We start from the raw sequence: 21,163 nt of genomic DNA, 5'->3' as shown, positions 1-21,163 counted from the left end.
GGTTTAATGAAGACACTCCATCTCTCCGCCGTGCCTGTCCACTGAGTCCAGCTTGTCCTCCACTGAGTCCAGCTTGTCCTCCACTGAATCCAGCTTGTCCTCCACTGAATCCAGCTTGTCCTCCACTGAATCCAGCTTGTCCTCCACTGAATCCAGCTGTCCTCCACTGAGTCCAGCTGTCTTCCACTGAGTCCAGCTTGTCCTTCACTGAATCCAGCTTGTCCTCCACTGAATCCAGCTGTCCTCCACTGAGTCCAGCTGTCTTCCACTGAATCCAGCTTGTCCTTCACTGAATCCAGCTGTCCTTCACTGAATCCAGCTGTCCTTCACTGAATCCAGCTGTCCTCCACTGAATCCAGCTTGTCCTTCACTGAATCCAGCTGTCCTTCACTGAATCCAGCTGTTGCTCCGGTGAGTCCAGCTCTCTACGCTGGTTCAGTGGTTCGTTCAATCTCAACTTGTCACGGCTGGGGGCCGGTGCGTGGAGCTAGAACCCAGAAGCAGACCTCAAAGCAGAGAATTGTTTGCAAACGTCAAAGTTTTATTGTGCAGGGAGGGAAAGGGGACCCGGGGGAACTTCTTGGAACCATGACGGGACCCGGGGGGACTTCTAGGAACCGGGACGGGACCCGGGGGGACTTCTTGGAACCGGGACGGGACCCAGGGAAATCTCTTGGAACCGGGACGGGACCCGGGGGGACTTCTTGGAACCGGGACGGGACCCAGGGAAATCTCTTGGAACCGGGACGGGACCCGGGGGGACTTCTTGGAACCGGGACGGGACCCGGGGAAATCTCTTGGAACCGGGACGGGACCCGGGGGGAACTTCTTGGAACCGGGACGGGACCCGGGGGGACTTCTAGGAACCGGGACGGGACCCGGGGGGACTTCTTGGAACCGGGACGGGACCCGGGGGGACTTCTTGGAACCGGGACGGGACCCGGGGGGGACTTCTTGGAACCATGACGGGACCCGGGGGGACTTCTTGGAACCGGGACGGGACCCGGGGGGACTTCTTGGAACCATGACGGGACCCGGGGGGACTTCTAGGAACCATGACAGGACCCGGGGGGGACTTCTTGGAACTGGGACGGGACCTGGGGGGACTTCTAGGAACCGGGACGGGACCTGGGGGGACTTCTGGATCTCTGGCGTCGGAACAGGAACGGGAACGGGAACCACCCCGGGGAGGACACTCACTCCCCGGGGAGGACAACACCGACTCACCTGCGGCAGCAGCCAACAGGAGACCAACCACACGGACTGAAGACCAAGACAATCCTCTGGCCCCGGACCCTCCTCACTGCAGGGCTTAAGAATGCAAGGCAATCACTCAGCTGATTGCCTTGCATTCTGTCAGAGAGGATCCGGTGCTGGAGCGAGGTGTGTGACTCCTAACACAACTGGTCCTACAATTTGTCCTCATGACCAGTCCCTCTGAAGAGAGGACACCTGCCTTCAGGAGACACTTGCCCTTGGATTTTCGGGCGTCCGTACATCAGTCAGGTTTGACTGTGCTGTACTTTTCTGAGAGAGGAGGGTCTGAAGCACCGTTCGCCAAATGGAAGACGGTTTCAACAACCTGCTCCACGAGGAAGTTGGTTTTGTTTTTCAACCGGAGTTGTGGGGAAACCAGAGCACCTGGAGAAAACCCACTTCAAGGACTTGTAGTGGCTTCATGGTTTCTGAAGAGTCTGATCTGGACGTCTTTTCCACGGCAGGCAGTAGGAATGACGGGTCCCACAAGCCGCCTCCTCCTCTTTTGGTGACTTCTTACTTCCCTGGAATGACAGTCAGGTCTCTGTGTCTGCCCCCGTGTCTGTCCCCGTGTGTCCCACCTCATGTTTCCTGTTAACCAATGGCCTTGTCCCTCTGTGCTCCTGTCGTTGTGACTCTACCTGTGTCTCCCTTTCCCTGTGGATTTAAAGCTCCTCCCTCTGTCGTCCGTCTCAACTCGTCTTGTCATCTTGTCGCTTCTGTTTCTCCTGCGGTTCGCTTGTGTTCCCTGGACTGTTATTGGAATGAACCTGGTTTTTATGGAAACTCTGGAGTCTGCAGTTTGGTCCGTCTGCACACGTCTTGACAAAGACTCTCTTTTGTTGTTTTGGAATTCTTGGACCTCTGAAGCCTTCTTGGCCTCTTCCACTGTCTCTCTGGCCTCCTTCTCTCTGGTTCATTGTTCAGAATCTGAAGAGCCGCCTCCAGAAGCCTTTTTTCTTCTTGGCCTGGATGTGCTCCTCCAGCCTGATCTTCTCAGCCATGAGGTTGTCCCTCTCAGCCAACAGGATCTCGTACGCATTGCTGAGGGTGTGGTTCTTCAATCGGAGGTTGTCGTTCCGGTCCATCAGTTTCCTCCTTTCATCCAGCAGATGTTCATTCGCACATTGGAGCATCGTCTTCTTAGTCTCAAGCATTTTGGTCTGCTCACGGAGGATGTCCTTCTCATGCAAAAGATGGTTGTTGGCAGCATCGAACTGCGCCTTCTCAGCCAAAAGGGTGTTACTTTCAGTGATGAGTTTTTCCCTCTCAGCCGGAAATTGATTGATAAGAGTACGGTTGTTGTCCAACGTCGCCAGCAGAACATCTCTCTCTCTCAGAGCTTTCTGCCTCTCTTCATTGCTCTCCTTTTTTTTCTTATCGTCCTTGCTTCTTCTGTCCTCCAGCTCTGTAATCCGGTCCTTGTGCATCGCAGTGAGGGACACAATTTGCTCCAGGAGTATAGCATTAGCTTGTTGACTGGCAACGAGCTCCGCCTTCAGGTGGATCACTTCTTCTTTGAAGTCCCTTGTTGTATGAGGTGACTGGTTGTCTGTGGAGGCCTTGGCCCTCTGGCTTCTTTTCTCCACCAGTCCAGGAGTCTTCTGGAGACCCTTCTGACTGGACATTTCTCTCATCAGCTCCTCTCCTAATTGAACTATTTCCTTTAAGCTGATGTTTTCACCGTTGAATTTGTTCTGAACTGAATTCTGCATGGGTTTAACGTTATCCATTTTCATCACCATCTTAAGAGCAATGTTAGGCTTTGGATCTGGTCTAAAATCGTGGTCTCTGGAAGTGTACCTTTGAGCAATTTCTCAAACCTCTTTTGAATGGCACTATCAACGGGGTGTATAGTGTGCCAGCAGGTGCTTTCTATGCAGACATTCCATGCTTTCATCATGCTTTCATCTGGATGATATCACACTTTCATATTAAGATCAAAGCAATGATGTCATACTGTGACAGCCAGCCTGGCCACGCCCCCCCCCTTTCATCTTGACTGGTGCGCTGAGTAAAGCTAATGTGCTAGCCAGTTAGCATGGTAAGGCAAACTAGCATCACTAGCTAGCGCTGATGAGATGCTAGCAGGAGGATGAACTGGCCATGCTAGTTGTAGCAGCAGGAGGTAGACACACAACATTTCCTCTGGAGCCTTTTAGTTTGTATTACTATTAAACTCACCTGAATCAAAACAAGAGAAAAATAACTTCAGATGAAAATAATCCAGTTGAAGTTTGGAACCATCGCTCCAGTAAATACGAGGCAGAGTCACTGCAAATCTAGTTTTTGTTCTTCTTTCGTTCCTCTCAGCGTGGATGAGCAGCTGAACGAAGAACCATCAGGAAGTGGTACCCTGCCCCTTTATCTCAATTAATCATTTTACATTTAATATTAAAAGGACCACCAGGAAGTAGTACCCTGCCCCTTTATCTCAATTAATCACAGACACAAAACACTGCAGTGACAACCTCAGTACAAAGATGATGAAAAAGAACAACTGACTCAATCAAGTCGTCTTCGTGGAAAAGGGGGAAGTGCAACTTTTCGACAATGCGCCGAGTCTGTTGGAAATGGGCCAAACAATCCGTTTCTGAAACTACACCGTACCCTACAATTCGCTTGTAGTATCTGGCAATGTTTTTGTTTATGTTTTTTGATGATGTCACTTGTGGGTGGTCACGTGGGCGTTGCCGGTGTGGGTTGATTGGAAGGGTTTATATTCACCTGTGTGGCCGAGGTAGAGCAGCGAGGGGGGGGGGGGGGGGGGGTGGGGGGGGGGGGCGGTGAAGTGGAGTTGCATCATTTAGCACATCCGGCTCCAGAACCACTGCAACCGATCAATCTAATGCAACGATAACCTGCAAAAAGAACAAGAAAAGGAAACCAAACTCAGTGTTGATGCTGACTCGTTGGAACCATTGAAACAACCAAGGTTCCCGATCAGCGGTACCGACAGGAAGCCTAAAGTGGAATCAACAACCCTCGCTGTCCGTTCTCGGCTGTCCACTTCAAGCCGCCACTCAACTGAGCCCAGACTTCAATCCAATGCTCAGAATGGACAGAGGTCACATGGAATCACGGGGGACATGGACTGTGGTTCAGGCAATGGGGATCAAAGCAACATTTTTAGCAACGCCACAAATCCAACAACCGCAACGAGCATCTTTGCCAAAACGAGGTTTTTGATGGTGACCCATCGCAGAACCGCACAATCGAGAGCTTTTGAAAAGGCTGTGGAGAGCAAGTCTGATCGTTACAGTGACTGCCTGCACTTCCTCCAACCGTTCACTAGAGGGCACCCAAAGGACTTGGTGAGAACATATGGCCCCAGAGAGGGGTCAGCTAGGTATGGCGTCAGCTCCAATAGGCGGTTCTGATCTTGTTCTAGATTCAGTTCTCGGGTCTCACGTCCAGAATCCCGGCTGGAAGACCAAGAAATGATGGATCCTTCAATATGTCCAATGTGGTTTAGAGAAACATGTCCTGTCCCTCTTCACAGGATTTTAGTCTCCACATTGGCCAAGCCCCCCCTCCTGGCCCCCCGCCCCCCCCCCCCCCCCCCCACTTCACCATGTCCCACTTCCTCAGTATGTCCTTGTCTCATCGCCATGTCCTCCCTCTTCAGATTTGACTGAAGAGACTGCAGATTCTGCTTTTCTGGTTCATTTCCTTTGAAGTTGTAGGTTTTCTGTGGTGGAGCGGTGGTGTTCCGTGGACAGGTGGTGTTCTGTGGTGGAGCGGTGGTGTTCTGTGGTGTGTGTCCTCCACCACTACGTCACCTTGTCCTTCAACAACCTTTATTTTCACTTCAGATATAAACTGCGAAGTAGCCGAAGCACAGAATTCACCCCGACTGCAAACGACAACAAACACAGTTGAAGTTCTAGATTTATTAGAGAATTATTTCACACAAAGTTCACAACATGAAACGTTTCACACAAAAATCAGTGCAAGTCGACGTTCCGCTGGTGCAAAACGTTACCCTGAGAGTCACACGGGAGCTGGTGCTGCCTGATTAGCATGGCTAGCATCGTGTTTGCAGCATCCGGCGTGTACGCCTGACGACGCTGACGCTAGGTTAGCGTGGTTAGCGTGGGATTTGCAGCGTCCGGCGTGTACGCCGGACGACGCTGACGCTAGGTTAGCGTGGTTAGCGTGGGGTCGGCAGCGTGGTTTCCCGTCTCCTCCTCCTCCGACTAAAACGACCTTCGGTGAGTCAACTGGAATCTGGTGGACCGTGAAAACTCCTCGCCCTCGTGAGGTTTGGGTCCGAGGGTCGGAGACAACCTGAGCTACGGGTCGATTGCTAACGGACACTGCAGCGGCGGGAAATGACGCGGGACGCTAAACAGTCATGCAGCGGCGGCTGGCGGTATAGAGTTCTGAGGTGGGCTCTTCAGCGTTCTCCAGTTTCAGTCTTTATTCTGACTGTGAACATAAATACAGTGTTTATGAACCATGTCACAACAATCGTTCCTGTTTTACACCGAGAGAGCCCCCTAGTGGTGGAAACTATTGTACTGGTAAACACCCAGTGGACACAGAGCCCCCTAGTGGTGGACGCTTTTATTAAAACACTAAATAAACACAACTAGAAGCTTCACTCGTCTCTTTCAGAAAGTTCATGTGTTTTGGGGTCGCTCCACTGGAAACGGCAGTTTTAATAAACACGTTTTAATAAACATGAACAAACCTGGACACGTTTCTGTTTGTGTGAATTAAAAAAAATAACGGTTGAGCCTTGAAGCCTTTCAGCCACATTTCTCCTTTCAAGACGGCGAATCAGAAAAGAGAGCGGTTGCTTTGATCTCCCTCTACTGGCCAGCCGCCGCCGCAGTGGTGAGACAATGAATGAAAGAGAAACGCCGAGTTGGCAGAAACTCAGCGCGGGACGAAAACGTCTGGAATTAAGGCACTTCGTGTAACGGAGGTGATTCATCCTTTCACCCTTTAACAATCTCAACATTTAAAGATTCACTCCTTCACATCTTCTCCATCACGCCACACGTCCGGGTTAAAAACCCTCAGTGTGTAAATGTTCACTTCAAATATTCACGTGTTCATCGAGTCACTGTGATTCTTCAACCTGAGACTCGCCGAGTCGGCACTCTGTTCATCCAGCCATCGATGAATGAATGAATGAACTTTGTTGTTTAAATGTTCAGATTATTCAAATCAAACTGTTCTCAATCCATCAACCAATACTGGTCCCAGACCTGGTCCCAGACCTGGTGTGCAGGTCTGAGACCAGGTCTGGTCCTGATGGGTCTACAGCTTCCGTAGTCCGGATGCGATGTCCTGGTAGACCGCCTCGGAAAGCGGGACGTAGCTCTGCTGCTGCTGGTCCAGCACGTAGACCGGATCGCAGACCCTGGACGGGTTGAAGCCGCTTTGGACCAGATGGAACTTCTGCTGCTTGAAGGTGCTCGTCATCTCCAGGGTCTCCTGGGGAACCAGAACCAGGAGGAACCAGAACCGAGAGACTGAGTGAGACCAGAGGCCTGGACCACGACGCTGGAGTTTTTCTTATGCAGGCAACTTCAGGATTAACTCTGGTCTTCATTCTGGCAGTCAGTGAGCTGAGTCAGTGAGTTGAGTACTGAGTCAATGAGTTGAGTCAGTGAGTCAGTGTGTTGAGTCAGTGAATTGAGTACTGAGTCAGTGAGTTGAGTTAGTGAGTTGAGTCAGTGAATTGAGTTAGTGAGTTGAGTCAGTGAATTGAGTACTGAGTCAGTGAGTTGAGTACTGAGTCAGTGAGTTGAGTTAGTGAGTTGAGTCAGTGAATTGAGTACCAAGTCAGTGAGTTGAGGACTGAGTCACTGAGTCGAGTACTGAGTCAGTGAGTTGAGTCAGTGAGTTGAGTACTGAGTCGAGTACTGAGTCAGTGAGTTGAGTCAGTGAGTTGAGGACTGAGTCGAGTACTGAGTCGAGTACTGAGTCAGTGAGTTGAGTACTGAGTCCGTGAGTTGAGGACTGAGTCAGTGAGTTGAGTACTGAGTCAGTGAGTTGAGTACTGAGTCAGTGAGTTGAGTCAGTGAGTTGAGGACTGAGTCGAGTACTGAGTCAGTGAGTTGAGTCAGTGAGTTGAGGACTGAGTCGAGTACTGAGTCAGTGAGTTGAGTACTGAGTCCGTGAGTTGAGGACTGAGTCGAGTACTGAGTCAGTGAGTTGAGTCAGTGAGTTGAGTCAGTGAGTTGAGGACTGAGTCGAGTACTGAGTCAGTGAGTTGAGTCAGTGAGTTGAGTCAGTGAGTTGAGTCAGTGAGTTGAGGACTGAGTCGAGTACTGAGTCAGTGAGTTGAGTCAGTGACTCGTTACCTGCAGCCTGATGAAGAGCGGGCGAGCGTACGCTGGCAGGTCTCTCACTGCATGCTGGAACAGCTTCTCACCATCAAACTCCATCCCCGGTCGCACGATCACGGCCGCCATCCCGGCTCGGCCCTCGTGTCCTGAACGCAGGTCAGAGGTCAGAGGTCAGAGGTCAGAGGACGACCAGCCTGCAGTGTCGGAGGCATTTCAGCTTTTCATGGAAAATATTAGCTGCTTTTGAATTAGATTTGGCAGCCTGTTAGCCGCGTCTGTGAAAAGTTGGTACAGGGTCACTAGCGTACCCTCGTACAGGAAGTTGCTCTAACGTACCCTCGTACCCTCGGACAGGAAGCTGTTCTAACATACCCTCGGACAGGAAGCTGCTCTAACGTACCCTCATACCGTCGGACAGGAAGCTGCTCTAACGTACCCTCATACCCTCGGACAGGAAGCTGCGCTAACGTACCCTCATACCCTCGGACAGGAAGCTGCTCTAACGTACCCTTGTACCCTCGGACAGGAAGCTGCGCTAACGTACCCTCATACCCTCGGACAGGAAGCTGCTCTAACGTACCCTTGTACCCTCGGACAGGAAGCTGCGCTAACGTACCCTCATACCCTCGGACAGGAAGCTGCTCTAACGTACCCTCATACCGTCGGACAGGAAGCTGCTCTAACGTACCCTCGTACAAGAAACTTTCTGGAAGCCTGTGAAATAAAGCCTGAGAGTCTTTCTCTCAATCTTTCATAAACTCTGGTCATGTTCAGTGCTGGTTCAGCCGTGACGCTGCCACCTGCTGGTCACTCCGGCCTCCACAGGTCAGCGGGTTACGGCAGGTCGGACAGAACCGTCCTGCCGGTACCTGTAAAGAGAGTTTGGACCGCGGTACCTGGCACTTCCACTCCGTACACGTTGACTTCCTGGATGAAGTCCACCAGCCCCAAAGTCTCCGTCACCTCAGTGGTCGCCACGTTCTCACCTTTCCACCTGAAAGCAGAGTCGACGAGCTTCAGACGCCCTGAACCCTCCGGGGGGGGGGTGCCGGATTCTGGCTTCCAGCTGAGACTCAAGTCTCCCGCCCGGTACCTGTACGTGTCTCCCACTCGGTCCCTGAAGCAGATGAAGCCGTCGTGGTCTTCGGCCATCAGGTCTCCGGTATTGAAGTAGGCGTCGCCCTTCACCAACACGTTTCTCAGCAGCTTCCTCTCCGTCAGCGTCTTGCTGCCGGCGTAACCGAAGAACGGGCTGAAGAAACTGACCTTCGACAGCAGCAGACCCGTCTCACCTTCCAGACACGAGACGGCACAGGTCACACGATGAGAGAATCCACTTCCTGTTGGAGAATCTACTTCCTGTTGCGGAGCTTCGGTCTTACCTTTCTCCACCCGCTGGCAGAAACCATGCTGGTCTTTCACCGGCTCGTCTTTCACCATGTCATATTTCACCAGCTCGTACTTGAACAGGAGCTGCACAGAAGAAACCAGAATCAGAACCAGAACCAGAACCAGAACCAGAACCAGAACCAGAACAGGTGACTGATCCTGGAGGATCATTGAAGCTCCACTCGGAGTGAAGAGAAGTGGACGGATCAACATTCCAGAAGTTCAGCTTGAGTTCAGCTGAGGAGCGACGCTGGTCATGATCAACACACTGATTTATTCCACTTCCTGCTGGTCTCGTCTTCATTTGCTCAGTTCTACGTCTCCCGGGGGACGGAAAACAAAACTGGTATAGAAGATGTTACATGATGTATAAATGAACATTACAAATCAACATGTATAAATTAAGATGTTTAAATGAAGACGTATAAATGAAGATTTATAAATGAAGATGTATAAATGAAGATGTATAAATGAAGATGTATAAATGATGTATAAATGAAGATGTATAAATGAAGATGTATAAATGAAGATGTATAAATGATGTATAAATGATGTATAAATGATGTATAAATGAAGATGTATAAATGATGTATAAATGATGTATAAATGAAGATGTATAAATGAAGGTGTATAAATGAAGATGTATAAATGAAGATGTATAAATGAAGATGTATAAATGAAGATGTATAAATGATGTAGAAGTGAAGATGTATAAATGAAGATGTATAAATGAAGATGTATAAATGAAGATGTATAAATGAAGGTGTATAAATGATGTAGAAGTGAAGATGTATAAATGAAGATGTATAAATGAAGGTGTATAAATGATGTAGAAGTGAAGATGTATAAATGAAGATGTATAAATGAAGGTGTATAAATGATGTAGAAGTGAAGATGTATAAATGAAGATGTATAAATGAAGGTGTATAAATGATGTAGAAGTGAAGATGTATAAATGAAGATGTATAAATGAAGATGTATAAATGAAGGTGTATAAATGATGTAGAAGTGAAGATGTATAAATGAAGATGTATAAATGAAGATGTATAAATGAAGATGTATAAATGATGTAGAAGTGAAGATGTATAAATGAAGATGTATAAATGAAGATGTATAAATGAAGATGTATAAATGAAGGTGTATAAATGATGTAGAAGTGAAGATGTATAAATGAAGATGTATAAATGATGTAGAAGTGAAGATGTATAAATGAAGATGTATAAATGAAGATGTATAAATTAAGGTGTATAAATGATGTAGAAGTGAAGATGTATAAATGAAGATGTATAAATGAAGATGTATAAATGAAGATGTATAAATGAAGATGTATAAATGAAGATGTATAAATGATGTAGAAGTGAAGATGTATAAATGAAGATGTATAAATGAAGATGTATAAATGATGTATAAATGAAGATGTATAAATGATGTAGAAGTGAAGATGTATAAATGAAGATGTATAAATGATGTATAAATGAAGGTGTATAAATGAAGATGTATAAATGATGTATAAATGAAGGTGTATAAATGATGTAGAAGTGAAGATGTATAAATGAAGATGTATAAATGATGTATAAATGAAGATGTATAAATGATGTATAAATGAAGGTGTATAAATGAAGATGTATAAATGATGTATAAATGAAGGTGTATAAATGAAGATGTATAAATGATGTATAAATGAAGGTGTATAAATGATGTAGAAGTGAAGATGTATAAATGAAGATGTATAAATGATGTATAAATGAAGATGTATAAATGAAGATGTATAAATGAATGATGTATAAATGAAGATGTATAAATGATGTATAAATGAAGATGTATAAATGATGTATAAATGAAGGTGTATAAATGAAGATGTATAAATGATGTATAAATGAAGGTGTATAAATGATGTATAAATGAAGATGTATAAATGAAGATGTATAAATGATGTATAAATGAAGATGTATAAATGAAGATGTATAAATGAAGGTGTATAAATGATGTAGAAGTGAAGATGTATAAATGAAGATGTATAATTGATGTATAAATGAAGGTGTATAAATGATGTATAAATGAAGATGTATAAATGAAGATGTATAAATGATGTATAAATGAAGGTGTATAAATGATGTATAAATGAAGATGTATAAATGATGTATAAATGAAGATGTATAAATGAAGATGTATAAATGAAGATGTATAAATGATGTATAAATGAAGGTGTATAAATGATGTATAAATGAAGATGTATAAATGAAGATGTATAAATGATGTATAAATGAAGGTGTATAAATGATGTATAAATGAAGATGTATAAATGAAGGTGTATAAATGAAGGTGTATAAATGATGTATAAATGAAGATGTATAAATGAAGATGTATAAATGATGTATAAATGAAGGTGTATAAATGAAGATGTATAAATGAAGATGTATAAATGATGTATAAATGAAGGTGTATAAATGAAGATGTATAAATGATGTATAAATGAAGCGTCATGTGACACAGAAGCTTGAACTGAGTGACCTGAAAACTCGTCTCTCCCTGAGAGTTTAGTCAGGACGCTGGATTCCCAAGATTATATAGACGCATGGAGCAGGACTGACTAGAGCCTCCACACACCCCCACCCACCCCTCCCCCCCCCACCCATCCCCCACCCCCACTCCACCAGAGGTCACGGGGTCAGACCTGCTGGATTAAAGACTTTCCTGAACCCAGAGTCCTGTTATTTATATCTGTACATCCGTATGTTCTATAACTCTGTTTTCTAATCTTCTGCTGGAGGAGGAGGAGCAGCAGGAGGAGGAGGAGGAGCAGTAGGAGGACAATAAAGAGGAGCAGGACACTCTTCAGAATAGCTCAGTCACAGATTAGGATTAAATCCATGCAGTGTTTTGTAACTCAACAAGTAGTGAACCTGCCCCGGTTATGTATACTCAACAGGTATTAGTGGTTGAGACTAGAACAACGGTCAGGAGCCATTTCACCTCCACCCAGCCTCCACCCAGCCTCCACCTAGCTTGCTATGGGTTTTGTATTGCAGCAAATCTCCTCGTCAATGTGTCTCTGTTTTCCACCTCAGGAGGGCTTCAGATGCTTTGAGAATTACTTTGATCTCAGTCTGGGAAAATTCTAAGAAAAATCTTAAAAGTTAATGAATTCTAAGATTAAATTTTTTTTGAGTGACGTCACTGAGCTGCTTTTAGCCTCGAGACGCTTTGTGACTACGGAGATTAAGACTCGTCATTGCTTATTTCAATGTATTTCTTCCTGTACATCTTCCTTTCATGTCTCTGTGAAGCCCCCGTGTTTGAGTGGTGCTCTATAAATCAATCTGCTTTGCCTCCACCTCCACCTCCGCCTCCACCCGGCTGACCTCCGTTGACCTCCGTTGACCCCGTGGCCTTGCTAGCAGCCGGTTCCTCACCCGGTAGAAGAAGTTGGATCGGCCCACGGTGCCAATCTTGCCGACGTGGTTCAGGAAGCAGAGGTTTCCCTCGGTGGATCCGTAGACTTCACACATCTTGACGTTGCCGAAGCGGCGCAGGAACTCCCGCCACACGTCCTGCCGCAAGCCGTTCCCCACCCCCATCCTCACGCCGTGGACCTGGTCCAGCTCCGACTGCAGGGGGCGCAACACACACACAGGGTCAGGACCAGGACCAGGACCCGGGCCCACCAGTCTGTGAGACCAGGTTTTGCCGAACAGTAGAAACAGGGACCGAACCTGGACAGAGAAGTGACGTTGGGCTAAGCCCCGCCTCCCAAAACGCCAATCAACCAATAGCATTCGACCAGCGTCAACGATAAACGCAGCGGCAATACGACGAGTCAACAAACAATAAAACGACGAGTTTCACTTAATTCCAGTTCAAAACAAAACCTGGACGAACGTCTCGTGAGGACGGAGCCGAACACAAAGTCAACCAATGAGAAACAAGGACGCTTGTTCAAAGTAAAACAACGTTATCAACGAATATCAACCATGCAATGCTAGCAGCCATGAGCTAGCCACCTAGCTCACCTGACGAACACCGACGTTAGCCGCTAGTTGATCAATGTCGTTAGCTGAGCCAGTACGCTCGGTGGCTAAGTGCTAAGCTGTCACGCGACGGTTGCGTTGTGGTTTCTATGCTAACAGCAGACATCGCAAACGCTCAGTCAGCTCTTAGCAACAGTAACTAAGGGGGCGGGGCTTCGTCAGAGGTTGCGATTATCGGATCGTGAGATTTTTTTATTTACACTTATGTATGTGAACGTATTAGAATAGTGTGTGTGTACGTGTGTTGGTGTGTACTTGTGTTGGTGTACGTGTGTGTGTGTACGTGCGTGTGTGTGTACGAGTGTGTGTGTGTACGAGTGTTGGTGTACGTGTGTTGGTGTCTACGAGTGTTGGTGTGTACGAGTGTTGGTGTGTATGTGTGTTGGTGTACGTGTGTTAGTGTACGTGTGTTGGAGTGTACGTGTGTTGGTGTACGTGTGTTGGAGTGTACGTGTGTTGGTGTACGTGTGTTGGTGCGTACGTGTGTACGTGTGTTAGTGTACGTGTGTTGGTGTATACGTGTGTTAGTGTATACATGTGTTAGTGTATGTGTGTTGGTGTGTACGTGTGTTGGTGTATACGTGTGTTGGTGTATACGTGTGTTAGTGTATGTGTGTTGGTGTACGTGTGTTGGTGTACGTGTGTTGGTGTATATGTGTGTTGGTGTACGTGTGTTGGTGTACGTGTGTTGGTGTATACGTGTGTTGGTGTATACGTGTGTTGGTGTATACGTGTGTTGGTGTATGTGTGTTGGTGTATGTGTGTTGGTGTGCACGTGTGTTGGTCTGTATGTGTGTTGGTGTGTACGTGTGTTGGTGTATACGTGTGTTGGTGTATGTGTGTTGGTGTACGTGTGTTGGTGTGTACGTGTGTTGGTGTATGTGTGTTGGTGTGTACGTGTGTTGGTGTACGTGTGTTGGTGTACGTGTTGGTGTACGTGTGTTGGTCTGTACGTGTGTTGGAGTGTACGTGTGTGTGTGTATGTGTGTTGGTGTACGTGTGTTGGTGTACGTGTGTTGGTGTACGTGCAGGAGGAGCCTCCATCTTTAGTTTGTCCTCAGTGATGAGATCAGCTCGTCCTGCCGTCCCCCCGACCCAGCAGGGGGGACAAAGAGCGCTTTGAGGCCGCGGTCAAAGGAGGACTGGCGTGGGCCTCACACTGTGTGTGTGTGTGTGTGTGTGCGTGCGTGCGTGCGTGTGTGTGTGTACAAACAGACAAAGCCCAGCTTGTGTCTGACACGGAATCAACAGTTCAGACTAAACGAGTCCAACTGGACGACGACTGTGTGAATCAGAGTCCCTGTCCTCGCCCGCCAGACCGTCTTCCTCCACCCTTCATCTGGCCCTCGCGCACCGTCAACACCACCCTAAACGACGTGGTACGTACACGACCGGGCCGCTAGGTGGCGCCGCGACGGGAAAACACGGCGAAACAAGAGAGGAAGACGACGGAGCGTAAAACAAGTCCTTGTACTGGAGAGAACCAACCTTCAAGCAGGTCCTCCGTCACGTCGGTGTTCGGTGACGGAGAGGTCAGAGGTCGAGAGGCGGGGCTACGACGTCATCGCTTTCAGCTAATGTCGGGAACCCGTTGACACCCGAGCAACACACACATCCCCGGTAGAGACACACACACACCCTTGCTTCGCGGCGAGGAAGAAGGGAGGGTTACCTCGGGCTGGTTGCAGAGGTATCTGCAAAGTTCCCCGATGTACTGGAAGATGGTGACGCGGTGCTTCCTGCAGTCGCTCCAGAACTGAGAGGCGGAGAACTTCTTCTTCAGCACACAAGTCGCACCTGAAAGGCAGCAGCCGATGAGGCGTCACTTCCCGTCGCCACCCCAGGGGAGAACGGTCGTCCTTCAACCAAACTCCCGTCGAGTCCGACGCCCGAACAAACTTCACAGACGTTCCAATGCCCGAGTCCCTCGCACCAACCGTGCCGTCTGATCAGCTCACCTCGTCACCACACCGGAACGTTCTACATCTTTCAACCTTTAGTCGAGATGCAGACATCCAGAAGGTGGAGCTGGACTGAAGGCCTGGCCTCCGTCAGCAGGTTCACTCTCCTCCACCCGGAACGACGAGTTGTTCCACTGACAAACTCCGTGATTCAAAAACGGAGACTAAACACTCGTTCACTAAAACGCGGAGCAGGTGACGGAGAAGACACTTCTCCACCGCTTTTACTCCATCACCTCCACCATCACCTGGACCGGTCTGGTCAGTAGCAGACGGTCAGTAGTAGAGGGTCAGTAGTAGACGGTCAGTAGTAGACGGTCTTGTCCAGTAGTACCAGAGGGTCCGTAGCAGACGGTCAGTAGTAGATGGTCAGCAGGAGATGGTCAGTAGCAGACGGTTAGTAGTAGACGGTCAGTAGTAGATGGTCAGTAGGAGACGGTCAGTAGCAGACGGTTAGTAGTCGACGGTCAGTAGTAGACGGTCAGTAGTAGATGGTCAGTAGGAGATGGTCAGTAGGAGAGGGTCAGTAGTAGACGGTCTTGTCCAGTAGTACCAGAGGGTCCGTAGCAGACAGTCAGTAGTAGATGGTCAGCAGGAGATGGTCAGTAGCAGACGGTTAGTAGTAGACGGTCAGTAGTAGATGGTCAGTAGGAGATGGTCAGTAGCAGACGGTCAGTAGTCGACGGTCAGTAGTAGATGTTCTTGTCCAGTAGTACCAGAGGGTCAGTAGCAGACGGTTAATCACAGAGGGTCTTGTCCAGTAGTACCAGAGGGTCAGTAGCAGAGGGTCAGTAGTAGAGGGTCAGTAGCAGACGGTCAATCACAGAGGGTCTTGTCCAGTAGTACCAGAGGGTCAGTAGCAGACGGTCAGAAGTAGATGGTCTTGTCCACTAGTAGCAGAGGGTCAGTAGCAGAGGGTCAGTAGCAGATGGTCAGTAGCAGACGGTCAGTAGCAGAGGGTCAGTAGCAGACGGTCTGGTCTGTAGGCTGAACGTCAGACCTCACGAGTTGAGCAGGACGACTGACAGGACACTGACCTCCCAGGTTTGTTTGCAGACCTTGTTGGGACTCCGGTCAGTAACCGATCGGGACACAGGACAGACACGGGAACCAAACCAGCAGGGAACCCCAGCTGTCCCGTCCCGTCACCTTCACAGTCCGTCTGTCGCCATCAGTCAGTGATTGATCGTGAACAATAAAGCCCCTCATTGGTCGTCGGCCACTTCCTGCCGCGGGACTCATTAAGCTGCTTGATGGAGTGAAACTGAAGAGTTGAACTCGTTTACTGAGATGGTTCAGGACACACACACACACACACACACACACACACACACACACACACACACACACACACACACACACACACACACACACACACACACACACACACACACACACACACACACACACACACACGGAGCCCCTGCTCTGATTGGTTGGGAAGGTTCCAACTGAGAGTTCAGTTCAAAGGTAAAGATAAAAAGTAGAAAAAACAAACACAAGTTGTTCTTTTCATTCTGTAATTCTTATAAAGTTGAAGGTGAAGGTGAAGGCCGCCCCCCCCCCCCCCTCCTCCCCCCCTCCCCCCTCCCCTCCACCTCCCCCCCCCCCTCCCCCGTCCTGTTCAGACACTGAGACAAACAAAATCATGTGACTGAGTTTTTCAGTCAAAACGGTTTTTTCTCTTCAACAGTTTGTTTTCCTCTCGTTGGAAGAGTTCATGACTTTTCCTGGTTAAAGTTACGACGAGACCCTACCACTGGGACCCTACCACCCAGACCCTACCACCGGGACCCTACCACCGGGACCCTACCACCGGGACCCTACCACCCAGACCCTACCACCGGGACCCTACCACCGGGACCCTACCACCCAGACCCTACCACCCAGACCCTACCACTGGGACCCTACCACCCAGACCCTACCACCGGGACCCTACCACTGGGACCCTACCACCGGGACCCTACCACTGGGACCCTACCACCCGGACCCCACCACCCGGACCCTACCACGTGAACCCTACCACCGGGACTCGACCACCCGGACCCTACCACCAAGATCCTATCACCAAGACCCTACCACCCGGACTCTACCACCTGGACCCTACCACCGGGACCCTACCACCTGGACCCTACCACCAAGACCCTACCACCAAGACCCTACCACCGGGACTCTACCACCCGGACCCTACCACCGGGACCCTACCACCTGGACCCTATCACCAAGACCCTACCACCAAGACCCTACCACCCAGACCCTACCACCTGGGACCCTACCACCGGGACCCAACCACCGGGACCCAACCACCTGGGACCCTACCACCTGGACCTTACCACCCAGACCCTACCACCCGGACCCTACCACCCGGACCCTACCACCAAGACCCTACCACCCAGACCCGACCACCCAGACCCTACCACCCAGACCCTACCACCCAGACCCTACCACCCGGACCCTACCACCTGGACCCTACCACCGGGACCCTACCACCGGGACCCTACCACCTGGACCCTACCACCAAGACCCTACCACCCGGACCCTACCACCGGGACCCTACCACCGGGACCCTACCACCGGCACCCTATCACCCAGACCCTACCACCGGGACCCTACCACCCAGACCCTACCACCCGGACCCTACCACCGGGACCCAACCACCTAGGACCCTACCACCTGGACCTTACCACCTGGACCTTACCACCCGGACCCTACCACCCGGACCCTACCACCCGGACCCTACCACCCGGACCCTACCACCTGGAGGGTCAGCTGGTCCTCCGTCACCCTGAATAAAGGTCTTGGCTCACCGAGCTCCACGGTTCCTCCGATCCCGATGAGCGAGGCGGCGCTGTGGTAGAGCGGCAGGGGACAGTAGACCACCTCGTCCTCACCTCCTCCAAACGCCCAGAACCCTGCTGCTGCCTTCAGGCTCTGCAGGTGGGTGATGACGGCAGCCTTAGGGAGACCTGGGACACCAGGAGACACCAGGAGACACCATGAGAGGACACCATGGGACAACCCCATGAGACACTATGAGAGGACACAATGAGACAACACCATGAGACAAGACTATGAGAGGACACAATGAGACAACACCATGAGACACAATGAGACAACACGAGACAAGACCATGAGATGACACAATGAGACAACACCATGAGACACTATGAGAGGACACAATGAGACAACACCATGAGACACCACAAGACAAGACCATGAGACAAGACCATGAGACGACATCATGAGACAACACCATGAGACAAGACCATGAGACAAGACCATGAGACAACACCATGAGACACCATGAGACAACACCATGAGACACCATGAGACAAGACCATGAGACAAGACCATGAGACAAGACCATGAGACGACACCATGAGACAACACCATGAGACACCATGAGACAACACTATGAGACAAGACCATGAGACAAGACCATGAGACAAGACCATGAGACACAATGAGACAACACGAGACAAGACCATGAGACGACACCATGAGACACAATGTGTCCTCCACCCCCTCCTCTCCTCTCTCTCCACCCACCACTGCAGAGGACCTGCAGCAGGTGGAGAAGACCACCTCCATCTCCACTGACCCCACCCACCCTGGAACCCCCCTGTTCTCCCCCTCCTATACCGGGCATTACAGTCCCAGGGCACCGGACCAGAGTTCACTGCTTTGATCTGGACCAGAGTTCAGGTCAGAGGCCCAGAGACCGTCTGTAAAGAGGAGAACCTGCAGAACCAGGCCCAGAGACTGTCTGTAAAGAGGAGAACCTGCAGAACCAGGCCCAGAGACCGTCTGTAAAGAGGAGAACCTGCAGAACCAGGCCCAGAGACTGTCTGTAAAGAGGAGAACCTGCAGAACCAGGCCCAGAGACCGTCTGTAAAGAGGAGAACCTGCAGAACCAGGCCCAGAGACCGTCTGTAAAGAGGACAACCTGCAGAACCAGGCCCAGAGACCGTCTGTAAAGAGGAGAACCTGCAGAACCAGGCCCAGAGACCGTCTGTAAAGAGGAGAACCTGCAGAACCAGGCTCACCGGTGGTTCCGGAGGTGAAGATGTAGAGGGTGGGGGCTCTGATGGAGGTGACGGTCCCCAGCTCCGCCGGTACCGGCTGGTCCGACACGGTGTGGATGTCGTCCAGCAGAGTGAAGATGTGTGGGTTCTCCGTCAGCTCCGTCAGCTCCGCCCGCTCCGCCATTACCCACACCCGAATGTTGTCCTCCAGCAGGTGGGGCAGGATGTCCTGCAGGGAGTCCAGCAGGTCTGGGACAGAAGAGACAGGAAGTCACACCTGATCCTCACTCCTCCACCCTAAAGCTCCACCCTGATCCTCCACCCAAAAGCTCCACCCTGGGGGGGGGTCAGATAGTCTAGTACCTGCAGAATGAATCTTCCAGATACACTGGGAGAAAATAAATGTGTGTGTGTGTGTGTGTGTGTGTGTGTGTGTGTGTGTGTGTGTGTGTGTGTGTGTGTGTGTGTGTGTGTGATGAACTTTATACAGTCGATCTGTTGCCAGGAGACGAGAGTGATTAGTGTTTGGAACAGATGGGTAGTACCAGGTACAGAGGTAGTACCAGCCAGGGAGTACCAGGTACACAGGTAGTACCAGACAGGTAGTACCAGGTACACAGGTAGTACCAGACAGGTGGTACACAGGTAGTATCAGGTACACAGGTAGTATCAGGTACAGAGGCAGTACCAGCCAGGTAGTACCAGGTACACAGGTAGTACCAGCCAGGTAGTACCAGGTACACAGGTAGTACCAGACAGGTGGTACCAGGTAGTACCAGACAGGTGGTACACAGGTAGTACCAGCCAGGTAGTACCAGACAGGTAGTGCCAGGTAGTACCAGACAGGCAGTACCAGGTACACAGGTAGTACCAGACAGGTAGTACTAGGTACACAGGTAGTACCAGACAGGTAGTACTAGGTACACAGGTAGTACCAGACAGGTGGTACCAGGTAGTACCAGACAGGCAGTACCAGGTACAGAGGTAGTACCAGCCAGGTAGTACCAGGTACACAGGTAGTACCAGCCAGGTAGTACCAGGTACACAGGCAGTACCAGGTACACAGGTAGTACCAGACAGGTGGTACACAGGTAGTACCAGGTACACAGGTAGTACCAGACAGGTAGTACCAGGTACAGAGGTAGTACCAGGCAGTACCAGGTGGTACCAGGTAGTACCAGCCAGGCAGTACCAGGTACAGAGGCAGTACCATACAGGGCCCTACCTGCCCCCACGATGAGGGTCTTGGCCCCGCAGCAGGAGAAGCAGTGCAGCAGGGCCCTGGCCCGGATGTTGGTGTTGAGGAAGGCCACCGGGCAGCCCAGCTTGCTGAGGCCGAACCAGGCGCACACGAAGTCGGGCTCGTTGTTCATGAGCAGCGCGGCGCAGTCCCCCTTCGCCAGGCGCGCGCGCTGCAGGAGGACGCGGGCCAGCCGGTTGCTGCGCCGCTCCACGTCCCGGTACGTGTGCGCGCGGTCGCCGAACACGATGAAGGGCTTGTCGGGCACGCGCCGCGCCTGCTGCGCGAAGCGCTCCACCACGGTGCGCACGCGGCCCGTCAGCCGGTGCAGCTCCAGCCGCACGCCGGACCGGACCACCTTCAGCAGGAAGCGCGCGTCCGTCCAGAAGTAGGGGAGACACAGTCTCTGCAGGACCAGGGCGGACAGGACGCCCAGGGTCGCGGCGGACAGGACGCCCAGGGTCACCGGCGCGCTCACCCACATGCTGACTGACGCACAGGTGAGCCTCTCTCTCTCTCTCACACACACACACACACACTGTCACACACACACACACACACACACTCTCTCTCTCACACACACACACTCTTTAAGCCATGGAAACCAGTGACCCGCCCAGAGACGCCAAGTCAGACCGCTGGAGACAAATCCTCCAAAGTAAGAGAGAGAGGAGGTTATAAACTCTCTCTCTCTCTCTCTCTAACCTCTCTCTCTCTCTCTTTATTTCTCTCTCTCAGCCTCTCTCTCTCTCTGTCTAACCTATCTCTCTCTTACCCCCTCTCCCTCTCTCTCTATCTAACCTCTCGCTCTCTCCGTCTCTCTTTCTTTCTCCCTCTCCCCTCTCTCTTTCCCCCTCTCCCTCTCTCCCTCCCTCTCTCTCACTCTTTCCCCCTCTCCCTCTCTCTCTTTCTTCCTCCCTCTCTCTCCCTCTCCCCTCTCTCTTCCCCCTCTCCCTCT

General features: G+C 50.3%; 1 protein-coding gene across 1 annotated transcript; it reads right to left on the bottom strand.

Annotated features, from left to right (window-relative positions):
* Positions 1 to 5,176: 5,176 nt before the first annotated feature.
* Positions 5,177 to 20,693, bottom strand: slc27a6 (solute carrier family 27 member 6). Its single transcript, XM_080510017.1, has 10 exons — positions 20,191 to 20,693; positions 18,987 to 19,214; positions 17,748 to 17,906; positions 14,652 to 14,776; positions 12,365 to 12,559; positions 8,945 to 9,035; positions 8,656 to 8,854; positions 8,459 to 8,556; positions 7,578 to 7,708; positions 5,177 to 6,705 (listed from the first exon to the last, which is right to left on the bottom strand). The coding sequence occupies exons 1-10, from the start codon at positions 20,687 to 20,689 to the stop codon at positions 6,529 to 6,531; spliced, it is 1,902 nt and encodes a 633-aa protein (XP_080366143.1). The 5' UTR covers positions 20,690 to 20,693; the 3' UTR covers positions 5,177 to 6,528.
* Positions 20,694 to 21,163: the final 470 nt, after the last annotated feature.

Source organism: Blennius ocellaris (genome assembly GCF_963422515.1).
Source record: "Blennius ocellaris genome assembly, chromosome: 15".
NCBI lineage: Eukaryota > Metazoa > Chordata > Actinopteri > Blenniiformes > Blenniidae > Blennius > Blennius ocellaris.
The sequence above is the reverse complement of the archived record's forward strand: the minus strand, read 5'-3'. Positions and strand labels throughout refer to the sequence as shown.